Source organism: Neolamprologus brichardi, chromosome 4 (genome assembly GCF_056152115.1).
Source record: "Neolamprologus brichardi isolate AB-2024 chromosome 4, ASM5615211v1, whole genome shotgun sequence".
NCBI lineage: Eukaryota > Metazoa > Chordata > Actinopteri > Cichliformes > Cichlidae > Neolamprologus > Neolamprologus brichardi.
In genome coordinates this window covers 7194758-7216126 of record NC_142107.1, presented here as the reverse complement: position 1 = coordinate 7216126, position 21369 = coordinate 7194758, and the positions used below count along the sequence as shown (strand labels likewise).

Here is a 21369-nt window from a genome sequence, read left to right as displayed (position 1 = left end):
ATGAAATAACTCTAATCCTTTATATTTTCAATGTATTTATTTAAAGAGGACCATGTGGTTCAACATACACTATATTGCCCAAACTATTTGCTCATCTGTCTTCGCACGCATATGAATTGAGTAACATCCTGTTCTTAATCAATAGGGTGTAATATGATGTTGGCCCACCCTTTGCAGCTATAACAGGTTCACCTCTTCTGGGAAGAAGACTTCCACAAGTTTAGGAGTGTTTATGGGAATGTTTGACCATTGTTCCCGAAGCACATTTGTGAGTTCAGACACTGACGAGGTCTGGCTCACAATCTCCGCTCTAATTCATCCCAAAGATTTTCTGTTGAGTTGAGGTCAGGACTCTGTGCATCCCAGTTGAGTTCTTCCACACCTAACCTCCTCATCTACGTCTTTATGGAGCTTGCTTTGTGCAATGGTGCACAGTCATGTTGGACCATCTGGGACCCAAAACTGTTCCCTTAAAATCGTTAGCATGAAGTTGGCCAAAATGTCTTGGTATGTTGAAGCATTAAGAGTTCGTTTCACTGGAACTAAGGGCCTGAGCCCAACTCCTGAAAAACATCCCCACACCTTTATCCTCACTCCACCAAGGTTCACGCTTGGTACAGTGCAGTCAGACAAGTACCGTTGTCCTGGCAACCACCAAACCAAGACTCGTCCATTGAATTGTCAGACAGTGAAGCGTGATTCGTCACTATGGCTTGGATGCAGCTGTTTCCATGGAACTGTTAAACTCTCCACACATTGCTCTGAGCTAATCTGAAGGCCACATGAAGTCTGGAGTTCTTTAACGATTGAATCTGCAGAAAGTTGGCGACTTCTGCACACTATCTGCCTCTGCATCGGCTGACCCTGCTCTGAGTTCCTGTCATTCCCAATCGCTTCCACTTACCACTAACAGCTGACTGTGGAATATTTAGTAGTGAGGAAATTTCATGTGTGGACAGGTGGCATCCTATCACAGTACCACGCTGGAATTTACTGAGCTCCTGAGAACGACAGATTCTTTCACAAACATTTGTAGAAGCAGCCTGCATGCCTGGGTGCTTGATTTTTATACACCTGTGAACATGGAAGTGATTGGAACACCTGAATTCAACAGTCTGGAAGGTTGACTGAATACTTAGCATTAGCACTATAGCATGCTACCAATATGGAGCATGAAACTGACATTTATAGCTATTGCTAATTTTTGACTCTTATTCCTTGCTGGGCTTTTACATTCATAATGCACAACATTCAGTTACATAACACCACAAGATACTATAAACAAAAGTACAATAAATAAATAAATAGTGTAAAATATAGTGTAAGAAAGATAGATATTGTCTTCTACGCTACATCCATGCCCTCAGTCCAGATTGCCCTGCTCTCCGGTTGTTCTCAAAATGATTTTTTTGTTCTTGATTTCTTGGATCACAGATGATTCAGACGTACGTCGAGCACATAGAGCGGTCCAAAATGCAGCAGGCGGGGAGTAACAGCCAATCAGAAGGCACCGGCTGTGGACGATCGTGAGTGTTTTGTTTTTTCTTTCATTTATATTCTGTGTGTGTGTAATTGTCTGTTTCTGTTAATCTGAACTATCACCCCCCGTCGTGTTGTTGATGATGTTTTGCACAGATCTATCATCTATCTATTTCGTGTTGCAGCACATTTCTTGTGTTGAAGCTGGCGCCGTTTGTCATCAGCCACACTGAACAGCTGCTGTGTCCCGCTAACAGAGAGGAGAGGCGATGTGCAAACGGACGCAACAGTCATTATAAACCTCTGTGGAAAATAATTAGAAAAACAAAGGAAGTTTGACTTTAATGTGCCAGCTTGTCGTGTTGAGCCAGGGCCAATCCCATGGGCTTGACAGCTAGAAGAGGAGCGGGACATCTGGTGTAGCTGCCTATCTAAGCTCCAGATTAGTCACTTTTAGCAATATGTCCACTAACTCATAAAATAACCACAGTGAAAGGCATGCAAGAAGTTTGCTCCAGACTTCTGATACTGTAAATAATCAATTGAGTAAATGATGAGCTTGCTTTCAGCAGTACCAATCTTTTAGTTTTAGTTTAGATTTTTTTGCCTATTTTTCCTGTAAAAGGTGTCAAACTGTGAGATTCTTGCATGCAGGTTCTCTTGAAGTCTACCGAAAGACCGCGAAAGATGTTTAGGTTACAGATGACCATAAAGGTCATAGCAAAACCTTCAGCTACGAGTGGATGTCCAATGTCAGTGGCTGCAAAATGAATCCAAAACATTATTGATTCAACCCCGAACAGTTGCAGAGATGGTCTCATGGTGATAATCTGCACCCTTTTTTCCCCCCTTTCCTTTTTTGGCATTTGCAAAGTTTTGATGCAACTTTGTGTTAAGTATGCAGGAAAGATTTCCCTTTAATAACTTCCCTGTGATGATTATATCTGTGCTCCACAGTCTCCTAAATCTCGTTGAAGGGTTGAAGTGAGAGAAGGGTTTGATTTGTAATTGTTCCAGAAAGTTTTCTTTTTCTTTCTGAACTAAACCAAACCTCCAGTATTGTCACTAGCTGCCATTTCTCCGAGGCTCTGATTGAGTTTGCTGTATTTTTGTTGACTTTTCCTCTTTTTTGGACATCAATTACTTTAATCGTCTTACTGCCATTAAGCTGCTGGGACAGGACTTTGCTTCCGCTGGCCTTTCTTAACCATGACTGTGAACGAGCCAGAGCCCTAAAAAACTGAGACACTAGAAAAAGTTAAAACACCAAAAAGTTAAAACACCAGATTTTAAATGTTAAAGAGAATATTTCATCTTCACCTCAGCTCATTTTTTCCTCACTAAGTTATGCAGTTACAGAACTTTTGACCAGTCGTGCTCAAAGCTTTCCATGCCACTGTGTATCGTGTATCTCTAAAGTCAATTCGGCTACAGCGTCTAATGAAATGCATCTCAATCCTGCAAGTCTTCATCAACTGTACTTATTACTGGAGAATGCATGAGGACAGTGTTATAGGTGGTTGTTGGAGTCCTGCTGGGGTGTTCAGAATTAATAAAGTGAACATTTGATTATCCGAAGCAGTTTTAAAGACAAGACAGTGAAGATGTGCAGAAAAAACTAAACAAACTGTAGTTTAACTAAATGTGTAAAAGTGGGTGTTTGTTTGTGCGGTGTTATGCGTCATGGCATGTTCCTGTCTCCTGTCCTTCTCTAATCAGTGTCTGTCTTGTCTGTCTTGCTGGCTTGCTCTCTGTGCTGCTGTTTGCACAGTCAACGACACACATGGAGGAAAAGGTAAATCCAACATGATTCCTCGACTGCCTCGCTCCGCTTCCCTTGACTCTGAATTAAAAATATCCCTCCCCTTATATTTGCTGCGCTTCCACACTTTATGAATGAAAGTATTCCCTAATGCACTTAATTTGCTAGTTATCGATGCTTTAAACATCTATTTATTATGTTGGATGCATCAGCGATGTTGTACTTCAATCTTAAATTAAGGACTAAGGAATGGATCAAGGGTCATGTTAAGCATATTTTCCCAATATCTCCCCCTACCTTCTCCTCTTTCTCCCTCATGTGTTTCTGCCAGTAAGTTTGTCCCCGTCTGTCTGTCTGCCTGTCCTGCTTGTCTTTTGCTTTGTCCATGTTATATATAATTTTAAACATCAGGATCTGAGGTTGTTTTTTCTTTGGATGCTTTTTGTTGGGATTAGTGAGATCAATGCTGTCATGTCTGGGCAGTAATTGTGATGTTTAAACCAAAGGTTAGTGTAGCTTCACACAAACACATGGTGCAGCTAGTCTGGACCTTTCCAAAGGCAGCAACAAAGCCATAGCACATCTAAAACTCATTAGTTTACATGTACGGGGTTAAATCTATACAAAGCCAAGTGTTAAACCATCAGTCTGTTGTTTTAGCAGTTTTTGGAGGTCATGATGTGGAGCCTCTGCTGCTAGCTAAAACAGTAGGTGGATCTGTTTGCCTGTGGACTGAAACAAAATAGCACTCTAAGCTAAGCTAACTGACAGCTTCACCTTTATTGTACAGAGACAGCAACAAAGAGTCATGAATGAGAGTGTGAGTGACTGTCTATAGCAGGGGTGTCAAACATAAGATACCGGGGCCAGAATCGGCCCAACAAAAACTCCAGTCTGGCCCATTGGATATGTTTGGAAACTGTGAAGGAGGGGAAAGATTTTGGACTAACTATATATTCATAGAGCTTTTTTTTAGGGCTTTTCCTACTGATAAAGACCTCCCCAAATGCCATTCATACTATTCTAGAGCAAACAAGTAAGAGTTAAACTATTAAAAGACAGAAACATGTTAGCGCGGTTAGCTCGTTAATGCGTTGACGCCGTCCAGCCCCATGCACAGGGCGATCCGCGGTAACTCGTTAACGGAGATTTGCCGCGTTAATGCAGTTATGTCGTTAACGCCATTTTAAAGAGATTAACGCTGACAGCGCTAGTTTTTTGGGGTTTTTTCAATGTTAATGATAGAAATGCATTTATGTTTAGGCCTTTTAGCATTTCATCCTGTAGAAAAACTGAATTGAACTGTTGAAATGCAATTCTTTTTCCTATATTGAAGATATCTCTGGATTTTTAAAGGTGCAGTAAAAAGGCTTTAAATTGACAAAGGGTCAATAATATGATCAAAGTGAATTGCATGTGGCCACGATGTAAAATGAGTTTGACATTCTTGGGCTATAGTTTAACCCAGGCACAGACTTAAAAAACTGGTTTTGCTTTGCATTATATGCCTGCCAGAGTGAGCTCCAGCACCCCGGGGGGGAAGGGCGTTGAATATAATACACTGAAACAACCAAGAGGCAGTCTCACCTAATCTCCACCACCTCTGTGTCTCCTCCTCCAGCAGCAAAGCAGAGCGCCCACCATCGTTGAGCCTGTACCCTGATGGCATGGTACGTGGGGGACTCGGGGGGGCTAGGATGATTCCCGGGAAAGACATCTGGCAGGTCAGCGAGCTCGGCCACTCTACCTTCAGCTCCGCCTACCAGGTGGGACGGAAAATGGCCCTGTCCTCCTCCCTCGACCATAACAGCAGCCTGGGGAGTGGAAAGGGGGAGAGGCTGGCATTACTGCTGCCGGCCACACCCACACGGACCACCTCCCCTCCCACGCCTGCTTGTGTCACTTTTGAGGAAATTAATTTTGCATTGGAAATCTCAGTTGTTGTTTTTAATCTAATTAGTTAGGTATAAACGATATGTTGACCCAAGCAAGCAGGGACCGCCGTTAGATGTTTGTTTTTGGCTTCATGCAGTTTTTTCTTGTGTCCTTATTTTACTGTGGCGTTGTGAAGCTGCTTTTTGTGTCGTGTTTTAGTTTACGCTTTTACGCAAAGTTTAAGCTCATGTTTATTAATGTTCGTATAAACTGACAGCATACAGTGCTTCATATGCTATCCAAGGAAACCCCATTTCCTTGAACTCAGTCTGAAACACACAATTTAGAAGCAATTTTAATATACTCAATACAATTTAAATGACTCAGCATAATTTTTTTATCCAGAGTCTAATGTGTTTTGCCTTACATATTTAGCCCCGTCACTTTACCTATTTGTTATCTAAGATAAACGTTTAAACCCATTCGCAAAATAAAATAGCAGAAAATTCCCAACTTTACAATCAGAGAGCAAAGTAAGAGACATCCCCGGCCTTCTTTCATTGCACGATGCTCATATAATGTCATTTGTGTCTCACCAAGGAGGACGGATCAGAGTCGGACTCGGTGGCAGCCACACCCAGCAGCACAGGAAGTAAGTCCAACACACCCACCTCCTCTGTCCCGTCCGCCACAGTCACCCCCATCAACGAGAGCTTCCACGGGCACGACTTTGACGTCACGCGGCCTGGAAACCGCAGGAAAAGCGCTAAGCGTCTCAGCCGGAATATGGAGGTGCAGGTTTCCCAGGAAACCAGGAATGTCAGCATCGGTAAGAGGATGTCACTGAGCGTGTCCTCACTTCAGAGGTTTGAAGTTACGCTGCATAAAATGTCAGTAGATTGCAGAGTTGCTCACAAAACGTTCAGACAGCTACACTCGGTACTCTGCTCTTCCAGGCATGGGAAGCAGCGACGAGTGGTCCGAGTTTCAGGAGCTCATCGATTCTACACCAGAGCTGGATATGTGTCTGGACCCCCGTATTTATGGAGGAGGAAACAGGTACAAGCAACAGTGTTGCTGTTTTAAGCACGCAGTGTAAAAGGATATCAACATCCATGTTTTCCTGTTAAAACAAAGACAGAAACAGATCTAGAAATCCTTTAGGTGGTCAGAGCTTTGATGGATTAGTCCTGCGTGTCAACAGCATTATATTATATATTTATTAAATAAATAAATATATGTTTCAGCCCCTCCCAGGGCATAGTTAACGAGGCCTTCGGCATCAACACAGACTCTCTCTACCACGAGATCAAAGACGCCAAGTCGGACATCATTGGGGATGTGGATGCAGGTGCTGAGCTGCTAGGTAAGAACAGGATTCTGGTTTCAGTATGTTTTGATATATTCATTATTGACACCCTAATCCAAGAGCCCTAAAGCCTGGAAGATAAATAATTTTCCCATGAAAGTGCAATGCTGGTCAGCAGCACATGATTTACTTCAGAGGAGATACTTGTAAACAAATAAAAGCGCCATCTTCACCTCGTCCTCCCAGGGTGACTTTTACTATAAGCTAACAGGCCAATATGCCATGTTATCGCACTCTAAATAGAGAAAATAAGGGCAGATGCATGTGCAGTGTGCGTGTGTTACACAGAGCCAGCATTTGTATTTTCTTTGCACTGCAGGCTCCGAGCTCCATGCGAGGCTGTGCGAATCTGCTGCACTAACTTTACATTCTTTGTCTTGCATGGGGCGCTGCAGCACACGTCTGCATCACCACACAGTCATCCTAAAAAAAACCACAATCTCACACCCCGGCTCCAGCTGCACATCCATGCACTTTTTCTTTCATTGTTTGTCTTTGTTATACTTTGCTCTTGTTTTTACAGCAGTTTTAGGGGCAGAGGAACAGTAAATGGAGCAGATTTGAACAGATGTTTTTGTCACTTATGTTCACATTAATCAGTTTAGATGCCCACTATCGCACACATCCCATTTTGGGCTTATTCACACTGGGAGATTCTGGGAGATTTTGTGTATCAGTATTGACTCACTATCCCTGAGTTTTATGTTACAGAAGCAGCAAGCGCACTCTGACCCCGTCTCCTTGTCCATCTGTTAACTTCTCACCCATTTCCTTTTTTCCCCCTTTTATGTGCTTCTGCCGGTGACACCCATAGGCGAGTTCTCAGGTGTGTATCTGAACACACGTTGGTTGGTATTGTTTTCTCTTAACTTTCTCAACTCCTCTCTACTTTCCAAAATCCACTTTTAAAAGTAGATGCTAATCAGTGGATATAATTGATAACAAAGTAACTTTGGAGTTATTGTGATGCTATGCTAGTAGATGACAAGTGTCAATTAGCAAGCAGTGCAGTGGTTTAGTTCCAGTCCTTTGAGGTAGCGGTGAAATAGCAGTTAATATTTTATTTTTATAATATTTTATTACTACAAGCCATCCCTGTTTAATTTTCAGTGAGGATTTCAGTGGTGGGTCCTTTCAGTGGGTCTTTCTAATAGATTTGATGATATAAAGGTCAGATTGTCCTTTGGTTCTGTAGCCATGCCTAAAAACCAAATCAATAAATGCTTATCAGCGTCTTCTCTCCTCTCTTCCCGTTCTTCCTTTTCTTTTTTCCATCTCTAATCTTCACCCTTTCCTCTTTTCTCTCGTCTCCTTTTCTTCTCTCCTTGTTTTGCTTCCAGTCCCTGATGATTTCTTAGGTAAGGCGCCCCATGCCTGCGCTCACATTTGCTTTAGCTTTCACATCCCTCTGTTTGTTTATGTTATGTGGCTTCTTATTTATAATTTTTTTTAAACCTCATATGCCTGAAATGTTATCATCCTTCGGTAATTGCAGTAAATCGTTCGGACATTATAGAACATTAAAATAATCCAGTGTTAAAGAGATGTTGCAGAGCTCTTATTCAAACAAATACTAAATGTATATATAGCGGAAGATATAATAACAAAAGAGAGTCAGGCAATGATAACAAATTAAGAAATGCATGAGCTCAAAAGCGGTCATGTGATAAAGAAAGTTTTCATATGACTGTGTGCAGCTCTAAAGAACTATGTGATTCAATCACCCTGTGATTCAGTGGGAATTAAGAGGGTCAGTAGCTGCCAAGCAAATGCACTTGACTAACTGATCATCGGCGAATGTGAGCACCTCCATCAAAGCAGAGGTTTTGGCAGTTTGCTGGTCTGGAGGAACGCTAAGGAGGAAAGACATCATCGATGATCTTCGAGAAGTAACATTCAAGACAGATGCCAATCTTCCCATGAGTGAATGTCTCAGGAAATTCTATAGGCATGTTAAATGTTACTGTTAATGACAGTACAATTAGAAAAAGACTGAACAAGTATGGAGATACTTTCTCATATTGCACAGCACCAACAACTCATACCAGCTGTCAAGCACGGTGGTGGAGCAGTGATGTTTTGGGCTTGTTTCTCAGCCTGGGCACCTTAAAGTCATTGAGTCAACCAAAATATTCTACAGTCAAGTGTGAAGCATCTGTCAGACGGCTCAAACTGGGTCATGGCACAGTGATTCCAAGCGCAGCAGCAAATCTATAACACAATGGCTGAAAAAGTAAAGAATGAAGGTGTTGCAATGAACCAGCTGTGCATAAGCAAATCTCTCAAATTTCGATGACCTGAAGCAACGTTGTAAAAAAGAGTAGGCCAAAAATCCCCCACATAGATGTGAGAGACTGTCATACAGAAACCAATTAATTCAAGTTATTGCTGTTAAAAGTTTTTCTACTGAATCATGGGGTCTGCTTAGTTTTTTCACAGGTCTGCATCGAATGATGTGAAAACTTTCTGTTTTTCTTCAGGCTGAAATTCTTTAATTAATTTGAGCTCATTTGAAATTTGCTGTCAGAAGTGTTAAAACATGACATCCTGATACTGAGGAGTTATTTTTCCATCCCTGCAGTCACATCACACACCACAACATAATACTTACATTTTTAATCCAGCGTATAATATAATCCAGTAAATGTAACACCTATAAAGACCCATCAGTATTTTTGTTTTGCTTGTTTTTGATGCGTTCTCATGTCTCAGAGTTTCTCTGAGTCGATGTGAGCTTTGCTTTTGCTTTTGCGTCCATTTTTTTTGTTTGTTTTATTTTTCAGTTCAGTTTGGGCAATAACGTCGATAAATAGAATTGAATTTTCAACACGATGACATGTTTATGCATGATAACACTAATACTATAATTATTAAAAGATGAACCCTGAATTTTAAAAGTTTTGCAACTAGTTTGGATTTTGTGTTCAAGGTGAAAATAACCTACTTTACTCTGTCACATTCAAGACATAAATAATAAGAGCAATGAGTTATTTTTAAGATTTCTCAGTATGTTTCCAGTCCTTTGTTAGCTTGACTTCTCCTTGTTGTTAATAGTAGAGCTTCAATCATTAATAACTTATTAAACCTCTTATATGAAAACTCATCCTTTGTCCCACACTTACTTTGGTTTGAAAGCAGCGTTACCACGTAAATGTTTTTCTCATCAATCAGTCAATTGAATAGATCAACTTATGAATAAATTATGATTTTTGTTGTGGGGGAGTAACAGTGATGTAAATGTGATTGTTTCAGGGATGAGCAAGGAGTGGGAGAACATGCTGGCAGAGAACAAACAGCTCTTACAGACCAAGTAAGAGACTCGGTGAAGCCTAATATGCGCCTGATGATGCTAATGTCACACCCTTTCTGCATTTCATTCAAAGGAAACGCTGAAAGATTTGTTTTTAGTATTGAGACACTTGATCATGGTTACCTCCTGTTTTCTTATACAACATGTTCTTAGACCAAAACCCTACGTGTGAATGTGAAATTGCAGCTCGTAGTTTCCCACTATATCCCCTTTCTGTCCTTTGCTTCACAGAAATGCTCTAAATATTGTCAAAAATGACCTTATTGCCAAAGTGGACGAGCTGTCGGGGGAGAGGGAGGTACTAAGGGAGGAGCTGGAGGCGGTGAGACAGTCAAAGAACAAGGTGGATGCCAGAATCAAGGAACTCGAAGAAGAACTCAAGAGGTAAAAAATAGCAACCTTGCACAGACGCAGGATGCTGTGCTTGCTTTTGTGTAATTTAGACTTTAATAGGTTTTTTCACATAACACCCACCTTTAATATCATCAGTAAAACAATAAAATCAACCTGCAGCAACAGAAATGATTAAAATGATCTAATGAGACATGCCAACAATAACTGTTCTATTTCTGTTAGCTAATAACATCTTATTGAGTTCAGATGCTATTGTTTAGTACTTGTCTTGGAGGAGTATGTAATCTCTGTGTTTTTGTTTGTTGGCTGCAGGTTACGAGCAGAGGCTCTGGGGGCTTCTCGGGACTCCAAGGATGAAGTTGGTGATGATGTGAGTAGAACTGCCCCTGCCTCAGGCTGAACTACTGATGCGTTCATGTCTCTATACAAATATGAGAAGCAGAATAGAAAGTCTTCAGCCAACCAAAGTGCTGGAAACATTCCTTAGAATTCCTTATTTTGCTCCATATTGAAGTGACAACATCACACAGTTGCTGCAGATTTGTCGGCTGCACCAGCAGCACCAGCGTTACCCAGGATGGATCCATGCTTTCATGTTGTTTACACCAAATTCTAACCCCACCATCCAAATGTTTCAGGACAAATTGAGACAGTGGAACAGTCAAAGTTTTTCCAATAGTAGCACACGTAGGCTTTTCTGCTCTACTCGAGTACTCTGTACAACAATCCTCATTCACCCATATATACAAGCACTTTTTGAAGTACTGTTCCTATCACCTTCTCTTTTTTGGACCATTCTCTGTAAAACTTGGAGATGATCATGTGAGAAAATCCCAGTAGATCAGCACTCAAATACAGCAACGCGATTGGTTGAATAGATATTTGTGTTAACAACCAGTTGATTGGGTGTACCTAATAAAGTGGCCAGTGCATGCATATGCCACAGACTAGTTTTAGGCTGATGTAGAGAGGGATTTCCAAATTAACACCAGGTCTCTGTTCTCTCATGTGACCAGTTTTCATCACCGATGCAAGACGGCGACATGACAATGACCCAGCGGCGGCGATTTACCCGGATGGAGATGGCCCGGGTGCTGATGGAGAGAAACCAGTACAAAGAGAGACTGATGGAGCTGCAGGAGGCCGTACGGTGGACAGAGATGATCAGGTAGACTTGAGAGAATAGGAAGTGAAATGCTTCTGGGCTTAAAGTCAACACACAGAGTTTTCCTTAAATGTGAATCCATATTCTGTGTCAGTATCTTGTTGTTCTGAGGTGGTTTTTCTGAGTGGCATCATATTTTTTACAGCATTTTTAACTGTTTTTATTCCATTTTTGTCATTTTCTTATATTTTCCAGTTGTTTTCACTTCATGTGCCCTATTTATAATGTTAAAAGTGTTATATTATAGTACTATAAATAACTTTTATAAGTAGTCTTATTATTTTAATGTCATCTTCCCCCTCAGAGCATCCCGTGAGAATCCTCCCATCCAAGAGAAGAAGAAGTCTACCATCTGGCAATTGTGAGATTCTGCTTATAATCAGCTTTCTATGGTGATATAAAAGAAAAAGAAATATCCTAAGCAAATTTCTCTTTCTGTCCATCTTCTAGCTTCGCACGTCTCTTCAGCTCATCATCCAGCCCGCCGCCCGTCAAGCGGCCGTTCTGCAACGTCAACATCCATTACAAATCTCCCTCACCGGCCGGTTTCCCTCAGAGACGCAGCCACACCATGTGTCAGATCTCCACCTCCAACCGTACCCTGGAGTTCTTCCCTGAAGAGTGAGCGGCGGCTGCACTTCCCCACATCACGCATCACTCTAAACCCCCACACTTATCTGCTAAACAGCTCGCTGCTCGCTCGCTCGCTTGTGGCCACTTGCAGAAAGTTTGCGTATATTATCAGCAGAGAGATGTGTTTTTAAATGCTTCCAATAGAGATTGCTTATTTTGGTCTTGACGTGCCATTCAGGTGCATTAAACCTTTTGGTACAAGTGCAGCTCAGACCTCTTTTATTTCCCCTTAAACGCAGTTTTTTGACCACAAATGTTTGTCTGGTAAAGACACAAAAGCCACAAAAACACCAACCTCCCAATCACACAGACACAGAGGCCTCCAATTTTCTTCTGTTATGTCTGAAAACACTAAACTGCACGTTACTCTTAGTCATTTTAGAAGATTGCTTGGCAGTAGTTATTGCACTTGCTTTCACTTGCCTTCTCTTCTTCATCTCTCTTCTCTTTGTCCTGCTGCTGGCTGGCCAGGCTGCTAACGCTTCGCTTTTTTCTTCTCTTCCTTTCCCTGCCTCCCGCTTCTTCCAGACTGGCCAGTAACGGTGTTGCGTCTCTCCTCAGTGACTCGGCGATGTTGGCCCGCCGAGAGCAACGCCGTGAACAGTACCGGCAGGTTCGTGAGCACGTGCGCCGTGATGACGGCATCATGCAGACCTGCGGCTGGAGCGTGCCATCTCGATTCAAACAGGTACCCAGAGTGCTGACTGTGCGAACAAGAAAACACACATGAGGAGAAACATAAGATTTTAACAAAGCATTGACTGCCAAGAGAGTGAATACTTAAGTGCGTTCCAAATAATTTTTAAAAATCTTTTGTAAAGTTGTGAAAAACTCCAGATTCCATATTATCTCCAAATTAAATGAGTGTGCCAGTTACTTAATGGGTTTGAATGAATTTCTTAGTAGTCCTTAATTACGTGTGATACTAAAAGTTGGGTAAAACCAATATTCAAAGTCCCAGAAGTTTGATTCTGTTCATCTGGACGTAGCGTCTTTAGTCGGGGAAACGTTTTGTCACTTGGATGTGTGAACAGAATCAACTTTCTGGGATTTCCTTACCTGGATGACTGATGACTGAGCATTCATCAAGACAGTCTATGAAGTCATTTCTGAACCTTTGAACAGCTACTGGATCTTATTTAAAACTATACATCCCTCTTTTTTTAATGCTAATTCTTATATGTGAAAGTTGAGGGCATTGATCATTATTCTGCAGCACACTGTCAGCGAGAGAAGATTTCATTCAGTGATTTTAAATTTGCTTACCCAAGCTTCAAAGTGAAATTATCACTAGTTGGCCCTGCCGGGCATTTGTATAAACAGGAAATAAAAGTATGCAAAAGCCAGTGAGAACATGTAATCCTTTTGATGTTTGTCTGCTAATACATGCAGAGCTGTTTAAAGTTACCCAACAGAACTAAACGAGACGGTTGGAAATATTTTCAGCTGTGGTTTAAACACATTTGGTACTTTAGTGAGCATTTGCTTGACATGCTGGACAGCATGACTGACTCATAGCTGAACTAGCTAACAAACTTCCTGTTTACTGACATGATGGAAAAATATCTGATCATTGGATATTTCCTCTTTTTATGGCCACATTCTGTAAACCTTAGAGTTGGTAGTGTGGGAAAATCCCAGTAGATCATCAATTTGTTGATCAGCTCATGTCTAAATGCATAAATGTACAAAGATCCTGCCATGTGGAAACAGGTGTACCTAATAAAGTGGCCAGTGAGAGTATCAGGATATACTTTTGCATATAATTGTTAGAAGAATCGGTTTATTCTGGGTTCTGGCTTTTATGAGGTTTGCTGATTATAAAACTGATCAGCATGGAGACGAGCCGACAACCCTCAGTGTTTGATTTTAAGCTCGCAGCATGGAAGCGTGCTTTCAATTTCGGCCAGCGGACTTTAAGGTTGGCTCTGTGCAGCTTGAAGGCCAGAGTGCAGAAGGTGCTGGTAGGCAGGTGGCTCTAACTCTGGTCTCCCACAGACTGGTGGTCAGACGGACAGCGCTCAGGACAGCCCGCTGAAGAGGCAGCAGGCAAGTGAGACCGACAGAGTCCCAGCATGCGCCTTTATGGCTCCCTCTCCCTTTTAACCTTCCAACCAAAGCTCTGACCCCTAGACAGCAGTGGACAGCTAATAGCAGAGGAAAGACGTGCAGATACTTAAGGAAGACTTTTATTTTGAGCACTTCAAGTGAAGGCTTTTCACAGAAAGACTATTCTGTGAGGAAAAGGTTGCCACTGTACAGTACATTTACTGTTCCTCTGGAAATGCATGAATAGTTTTGTTTTTCAGCATGATGCAAATCAGAAAAGGCTGTATTTCGAAAACATACATGTGTTACACACCTTGCTCTTTGATGAAGGCCTTCCTGTGGAGTTTATTCCATCTGATCTCCTCTCCCTCTGCTAGTGGTGTTGCAACCTTTTAACCTTTAACCTCTGTCTGTCTCAACCTGCCCTACTTAACATATGGATGTTACTCCTGTGCATTATCTCAGTATCTTAAAGGAAAAATCCACTTGGAAAAATACTCACAGTCACTAAGTCATTAGGCAGATTTTTGTCAACCCGAGATGTTTAGATGTCTCATTTTGCTAACAGAATTCTATCAATATATTATGATTTTTCAAGTAGAGCTACAAAGGTTAGCAGCCGTGTAAAGATTATACTTCGGTTAGAGAGCTGCACTGTTTTGCATCTGTGTATATTTACTGTGCCAGTCAATTCACCTCCTTATAAAGGTGTTATGCTTTAACTAAGTGGTGAAATGCTTTTTCCCTAAAATTATGTGTCTCACCTCATGCATAATGCACACGGTCTCTGGGGACAGCCCTGCGGCATCCTGGGAAAAACAGGGAACTGAAAAAGGAGTTGAGATTGTGTTAGCCCCCTGTAATGCCAAGTGTTTTATATTTTATTCATTAGATTTTTAGACACCGTCCAAAGACATGCAGCTTGTGGGGACAGGTTAATTGGAAAATCCAAATTGCCATTAGGTGTGAATGTGCGAATGAAAGTGAGTGCGAATGGTTGTCTGTCCCTGTGTGTTGGCCCTGCGACAGACTGACGACCTGTCCAGGGTGTACCCCGCCTCTCGCCCTATGACAGCTGGGATAGGCTCCAGCGCCCCCCGCGACCCTGAAAAGGAGAAGCGGAAGCGAATGGATGGATGGAGATTTTTAGACATCTACATCATCATTATGATTGATTTTTTTTTTAACAAACTTTGAGCAATAAATTACACAAAAATGCCAGATGTAGCAAGATTTATACAACTTAAAAGTCATATTTCTGATATAAACTGATATTTCATATCTTTTTTTAAAAAATTCTATAGGTTAAAAAAAAACCTCCCATTTTTAAAAAAATTTAATTTTCTGGCAATTATTTCATGGTTAAGGCTTGTGGAGTTTTCCTTTAATGCTTGCTGTGTATGTGCTGTACGTGTTGACAGCACATTCACATACTGGGAATGTTTTCGTTTTCTTCAGTGTCCGGTAAAACTGGAGACCAGATGATAATTCACTGCTTTTGCTTTTCTGCTGACAAATTCCCACCTGTGCTTTTAGACAACCAACGAGAAAGAGGATAACCGCATGAAGAATGTCCCCGTCCCAGTTTACTGTCGCCCTCTGGTGGAGAAGGATCCCAACAGGAAGGTGGGAGAAAATCAGGAGGGATGAGGGTTTTCTGTGAAAAAAATGTCTTCCAATGTCAAAGTCTAGCTGTGCAAAAGCAGTAAGTGGACTCCAGAGACATAATGTGAACTTAAAATCAACCTTTAATGCTGATCATTCAGAGGAATAACAAAAAAACTTCTGCACATTCAGAAACTAGGTAAGTATTTAAGTTGAACAGAAGGCAGAGACACACAGCTATGGTGGAAGACATGACAAAGAGCTGAGGAAAACTGAGGACTTAAATACACACGAGGTAAAAGAGAGAGCGGAAACAGCCGGGGGGAAATAAAACACAGGTGAACAGAATCTAACTGAGGAGATGAGAGACTAGCAAAACTAAACAGGAAACATAAACACTGACACTCAGACATATGAGCATTAAACAGACATCATCTAAAGAAGAACCGAGAACTAAGAAAGAATATAACAGAACTGGAAATAATATTGTACATAATAGACATCTAAGACTCAAAAGAACACATCATGAACTCCGCATCACTCAAAAGCCTGGCTCATGACCCAAAGTCACATGACTATACAGATTATTTTGCCCTGAAAACATTTTCTAGCATTTTTGTCACAATTTGTTTGTGTTTCTTTTCTGCTATCTCACTTCAAGTGACATTTTCATGAGGATCTGGTGACAGCTGGTGTTCAGTCACTGCCAATCAAATATGATCAGCCCACACTCACAGAGTCACCATAAAGCACTTGAGCTGAATGTCTCTGTGCTAAACTCTGTTATTCATGCACTCCACTTGTTTAGCTATAAATAATTATTCTATCTGAAGGCGACATTATAAGACCCAAATTATGACTCTTGAACCGGGAGCCACATTAAGCCTCCAAATCATTTTTAAAAAGGTCACTATTGCAGGCATCTGCTTGCTTTTAGAAACCACATATATTAATATAATATGTATATATGTATTTATTATGCCTGTGTGTCTGTGTGTAGCTGTGGTGTGCAGCAGGAGTGGATTTGACAGGATGGAGAGTCAGCAGCCAGGAGACATCGGAGAAAGCACCAGCGTGCAGCACTGACCCTCTGCACGCTGACGAGGACGGAGCTGATAAGAAGAAGAACCACACGTCTCCCGAGAAGAGGAAGGTGATTACAGCTCGCTTTCAAAACAGGCATTCATGTTGGCTAAAGCAGAACACTATAAGTTAATATGTGCAAGAATTATCCTCAGTCGTTTAGAGTATCTAAAAATACTTCTGCTGGTGCTGGTTTCACTCACCGAGTAGACAAAGTGATCTATATTCTATAAAGCTAATGCAGAGGCCTGGGTGCAAATGTGCAGTGAGGCCATTTACTGGATGTCTTTCACCACATTTCCTGTCTTCTTGTCTAAAAAAAATGTTTAGATGCATTTAACTGCTCAAAACGATTCTAGATAGCATACACGAGTCATGGCTGTGTTATCCACAGTTATCCAAATACTAATGAATGGTGCTTCAGTGCTTCCTTTACTGACCCATCGTTTATGAAACAAAAAGAAATAAAAGCATCTCAAAGCCTCAGATCTGGCCCACTGCACAGCTTTGGAAAATGTGGAAGACTATTTAACTTGGGTCTTTTAACTGTTTTACATCTTTTTCTACTGATACAGACCGGCTCAGTACTTAAATAATACAAAAACAGTTAAATGACAGAAAAGTTCCTATTTTTTCACCGCATACTATAGAAATATTTGTGTTTTTTACAATAAGTTAAAAAAGGGTGGTGTATGTGGCTCACATCCCTGTCCTAAGGGCTTCTTAGACCACTGAGACAATGGGCTCATGTGCTGCTGTTTGGAAACAAGCCACACCTCCTCTTCAGGGTGGAGAGGACTGAGTGATTTCTATCATATTTCATCTCTGCTGTATTTGAAGAATCCAAATCTGTTCTAATTATCATTAAGGGTCCAGGGGAGGTCGTCACATGTCGTCTTTACGAGGGGAAAGAGTTAAACCAGAGCTTGTTTCATTTTGCTACTCTAGGAAAATGTGTAACGCAGCTGGTCGGCAATGAAGTGATATTTTCTGCTGGGTTTTCCATGTTTATCTAATGTGCAGAGTAAAGAAGGAAAGTGTCTAAGATGCCATTTTTGTTGTCAGGTATTGAGACGTAGTTTAACAACAGCAGGTCCACATTATCCACATCACATTAAGCATCCCAGTGTAAGTGCAGCACCAGGCTTCTCTTCTGTGAGATTTCCTCGTGACGTTTTCCACAATAATCAGGGAAAAGTGATCATTTAAAGACATCTGTGCTCTTTGTCATCTTTGTCTCCTCTTTCCTTTGCTCCCTCAGTCAAAGGAGCTCCAGGAAACAGACACAATGAGCAGTCGAGTGTGGATCCTCACCAGCACCCACTCTGCCAGCAAGGTGGTCATCATCGATGCCAACCAGCCCGGCTCACTGGTTGACCAGTTCAATGTCTGCAATGCCCATGTACTCTGCATCTCCAGCGTGCCAGGTGAGAGTGGAAGTGCTGCTTTTTTAGATGTTCGAACATGTGACGGCCTTCAACTTCTTGTTGCTTTGCGGCAAATGGTGGGTTTCTTGCATTTTCATATGTTAAAGTGTGTCTGTGTGTCTGTCTGTGGGTGTGTGCCTGTGCACAGCTGCCAGCGAGAACGACTATCCAGCCGGAGAGATCGTGTTGGATCCAGGTGAAGGTGGAGCAGGGGGAGGAGAGGACACCGGCAGCGTGGAGGGCATGTTGGCCGGCATCACTCTAGTCGGCTGCGCCACCAACTGCAGCGTTGCACGTAGCAACTGTTCCTCTCGCACAGATACGCCAATCATGGACAAAGGACAAGGTGGGCGCATGATAGATACTCCTTCACTCATGTACTGTTAAGGAAAGTGAGAGGTGTGGATGTCATAGTGTCATTTTGCTTTAGCTCCCATTGCTCCACCGATGAATGGGAAGATTCACCCGGCCCAATCAGCCGAGGAAGCCACGGAGGCCACAGAAGTTCCCGAGTCAACGGCCAGCAACACAGAAATGAGATCTGGACCTCCGGGACCGTTTACTGAGCACGTCTTCACTGATCCTCAGCCTCGCCCAGCAGATGCCTCTGATAGGTAGGAGGTCAAAGTCTGACAAGTCCTCAGGATTGTCTAGGATAAATTAAATGGCACGTTATTAGACAAGGGAAGGAAACAGTTACTGTAAGCATGCCATCAACAGTGGATCAACTTCCCTGTTTGGAACCTGAAACTCTGAATTTTCCACACAGGAGCTCAGGCCAGTCCAAGGAGGAAACATCACACCCTCCAGAGTCAGAGGATGGAGGTGATGAGACCAAAAACTACACCAGCGTGGCCCCCACCATGTGGCTCGGGGCCCAGAATGGCTGGTGAGTCACTCACAACGTCTGCTGAAGCCTCACAGTGTCCACTATCACAGCAGTTTATGGCGTTTTTCAGCATTTTTAACCCTGGGAAAATTAGAGTCCTTAGAGTCAATTAGAGTAAGTTAAAGCTTAAATCAACATTTGATGGATGATTTTTGATAAACATAACAGCTTTACAATTACTTTATCCTTATCCTTGTGCCTTCCAGCTAAAACACACATAAATCTTGTGCGTCTTATAGTTTCTGTGAGCTCGGGAGTATCCTGATTCTGTTTTTCCTTCCAGGCTTTATGTCCACTCAGCTGTGGGAAACTGGAAGAAGTGTCTCCACTCCATCAAACTTAAAGACTCAGTGCTCAGTCTGGTGTAAGAAGAAGAAACAGAAATCAATGCATCTCTTATTTTTATATGTAGTTTTAAGCAGAGTCGAGGATTTTATTTTTATGAGTTTCAGTTTGTCCAGTGATCTCCATCCTTGTAATTGCAGGCATGTGAAAGGCCGCGTGCTGGTTGCCCTCGCCGATGGGACACTCGCAATATTCCACAGATCAGAGGGTAATCGAACTTTAATAGAGACACCAGACGTTAGTCTGTTAGGGGAAGTTATGATTGCAGGTGGAATTGGAGCACAATGTGCGTGGAGAGTCAAAATCAAAGATAGAGAAAGCAGTCAATAAATGACTCCAGTAATATGACACAAAAGGCACAAAAATGCACATTAGAAAGGAATGTAGGGATGATTTAATTTATATGTATGTTTATTTACCTTTGTATTAATTCTTCCATATATTGATTTTATATAAATAAATAGCCCCAACCCACAGTATTATTGTTAGCTAGGTTAGCCCAGCAGCTCAGGTCTTGAGAAATCTCTTGTCTGAGATTCATCAATTGTCTAACAGGCTGTGATTCAAAGTGTTTCCAGAGGACAGTTACAGGGACGGTCCCTTTATTTACCTCATTTAATGAAGCAGAGATGTGCAAAAACTCACAGAAACACATTTAGCTAATGTGTGTGTTTCTGTCATCAGATGGCCAGTGGGATTTGTCCAACTACCACCTCATGGACCTCGGCCGACCTCATCACTCCATCCGGTGCATGGCCGTCGTCCACGATAAAGTGTGGTGCGGCTACAAGAACAAGATCCACGTCATTCAGCCAAAGAGCATGCAGATAGAGGTGGGGCACGAGCCCGCTGTCGCATCATTGTGCTGCTTCAGTGCCGCAGACGTGTTATTTTTAGTTGTAATAATATAATAAACACCACTAAATCCTTTCTGTTTGGCAGAAGTCCTTCGATGCCCACCCTCGGAGGGAGAGTCAGGTACGGCAGCTAGCCTGGATCGGTGATGGAGTCTGGGTGTCGATCCGACTGGATTCAACCTTGCGTCTCTACCATGCGCACACGCACCAGCACCTCCAGGATGTAGACATAGAGCCATACGTCAGCAAGATGCTGGGTGAGTTTATTTTAGTTTGTTTTGTGAAGTGTGACGTTTCACTTTTGGAGTTGCATGTGATCTGTGCAACGTCCCACTCACTCTGGTTGTGTCTCGTAGGTACCGGCAAGCTGGGATTCTCTTTTGTGCGAATCACAGCGCTTCTGATTGGTGGAAATCGTCTTTGGGTTGGGACTGGAAACGGTGTCATCATCTCCATCCCACTGACAGAGAGTGAGAGTCTTTTTTCTTTATTTTTTGGTGCCTAAAGGATCAAAAGTGATTATTTGTCATAAATACTTGAAGTTTTAGGTGGTTTACACAGCAGAATATCTGGATAACCTGTCAGCAAATGTTTGTTACATTTGATGCACGGGACCAGGCTCCCAAAGGATACAGATACAGGTGTACAGTTCATAAAGTTGGCTTTATTTTACCCTCCAAAATGTTAAAAGGTAAATCAAAAACACAACAGCACTTTACAAAATAAAAGAAGAACTTATAAATTGACCAAATGGGCACAACTTGACTTATATTATTCATGGAGCAAGCCATTATAAACACAAAGGGAGGTAATAACCACACTCACTACAAAGAAACCCTGCCCAAGCTATCAAAGCAGATGTTTAATGCACTTGTTAGGCATCTCCATGCAAACCAGCTCCACCCTCAGCTATAAGCAATATCAAATATTTACGTAGTCACTGTGACCTCACCCACTGCTTTTAAACTGCATTTTTAAAATTCAACTTTTAAAGGTTTTTTTTTGTTTTTTTTGTTTGTTTTTTAACCTGATGAGGTTGAAGTGATGGAGTCCTAATTTATCAGCTTCACCATGGTGTAACACAGACACCCATACTGGATAATTAAACACTAGGACTTTAACTCACCAAAACCTCTGCAATGATCTGAACCACACAGACATGAGTAC

General features: G+C 41.9%; 1 protein-coding gene across 14 annotated transcripts in view; it reads left to right on the top strand.

Annotated features, from left to right (window-relative positions):
* mapk8ip3 (mitogen-activated protein kinase 8 interacting protein 3) overlaps positions 1 to 21369 on the top strand; it is a 31872-nt gene that overhangs the window by 6563 nt on the left and 3940 nt on the right. For 2 of the 14 annotated variants that reach the window (XM_087839708.1, XM_087839701.1), the window contains exons 4-30: positions 1435 to 1526; positions 3251 to 3274; positions 4863 to 5007; positions 5717 to 5945; positions 6073 to 6175; positions 6364 to 6482; positions 7300 to 7311; positions 7826 to 7843; positions 9738 to 9795; positions 10027 to 10179; positions 10462 to 10519; positions 11166 to 11317; positions 11619 to 11675; positions 11765 to 11935; positions 12476 to 12635; positions 13946 to 13996; positions 15533 to 15622; positions 16602 to 16754; positions 17946 to 18111; positions 18260 to 18457; positions 18542 to 18725; positions 18881 to 19000; positions 19284 to 19364; positions 19486 to 19553; positions 20030 to 20178; positions 20288 to 20459; positions 20559 to 20672. In XM_087839708.1, the coding sequence (XP_087695834.1) occupies positions 1435 to 1526; positions 3251 to 3274; positions 4863 to 5007; positions 5717 to 5945; positions 6073 to 6175; positions 6364 to 6482; positions 7300 to 7311; positions 7826 to 7843; positions 9738 to 9795; positions 10027 to 10179; positions 10462 to 10519; positions 11166 to 11317; positions 11619 to 11675; positions 11765 to 11935; positions 12476 to 12635; positions 13946 to 13996; positions 15533 to 15622; positions 16602 to 16754; positions 17946 to 18111; positions 18260 to 18457; positions 18542 to 18725; positions 18881 to 19000; positions 19284 to 19364; positions 19486 to 19553; positions 20030 to 20178; positions 20288 to 20459; positions 20559 to 20672 (3097 nt within the window). The remainder of the gene's footprint in view (positions 1 to 1434; positions 1527 to 3250; positions 3275 to 4862; positions 5008 to 5716; positions 5946 to 6072; positions 6176 to 6363; positions 6483 to 7299; positions 7312 to 7825; positions 7844 to 9737; positions 9796 to 10026; positions 10180 to 10461; positions 10520 to 11165; positions 11318 to 11618; positions 11676 to 11764; positions 11936 to 12475; positions 12636 to 13945; positions 13997 to 15532; positions 15623 to 16601; positions 16755 to 17945; positions 18112 to 18259; positions 18458 to 18541; positions 18726 to 18880; positions 19001 to 19283; positions 19365 to 19485; positions 19554 to 20029; positions 20179 to 20287; positions 20460 to 20558; positions 20673 to 21369) is intronic. The other 12 variants (XM_087839715.1, XM_087839706.1, XM_087839714.1 and 9 more) reach the window with 11 other exon arrangements.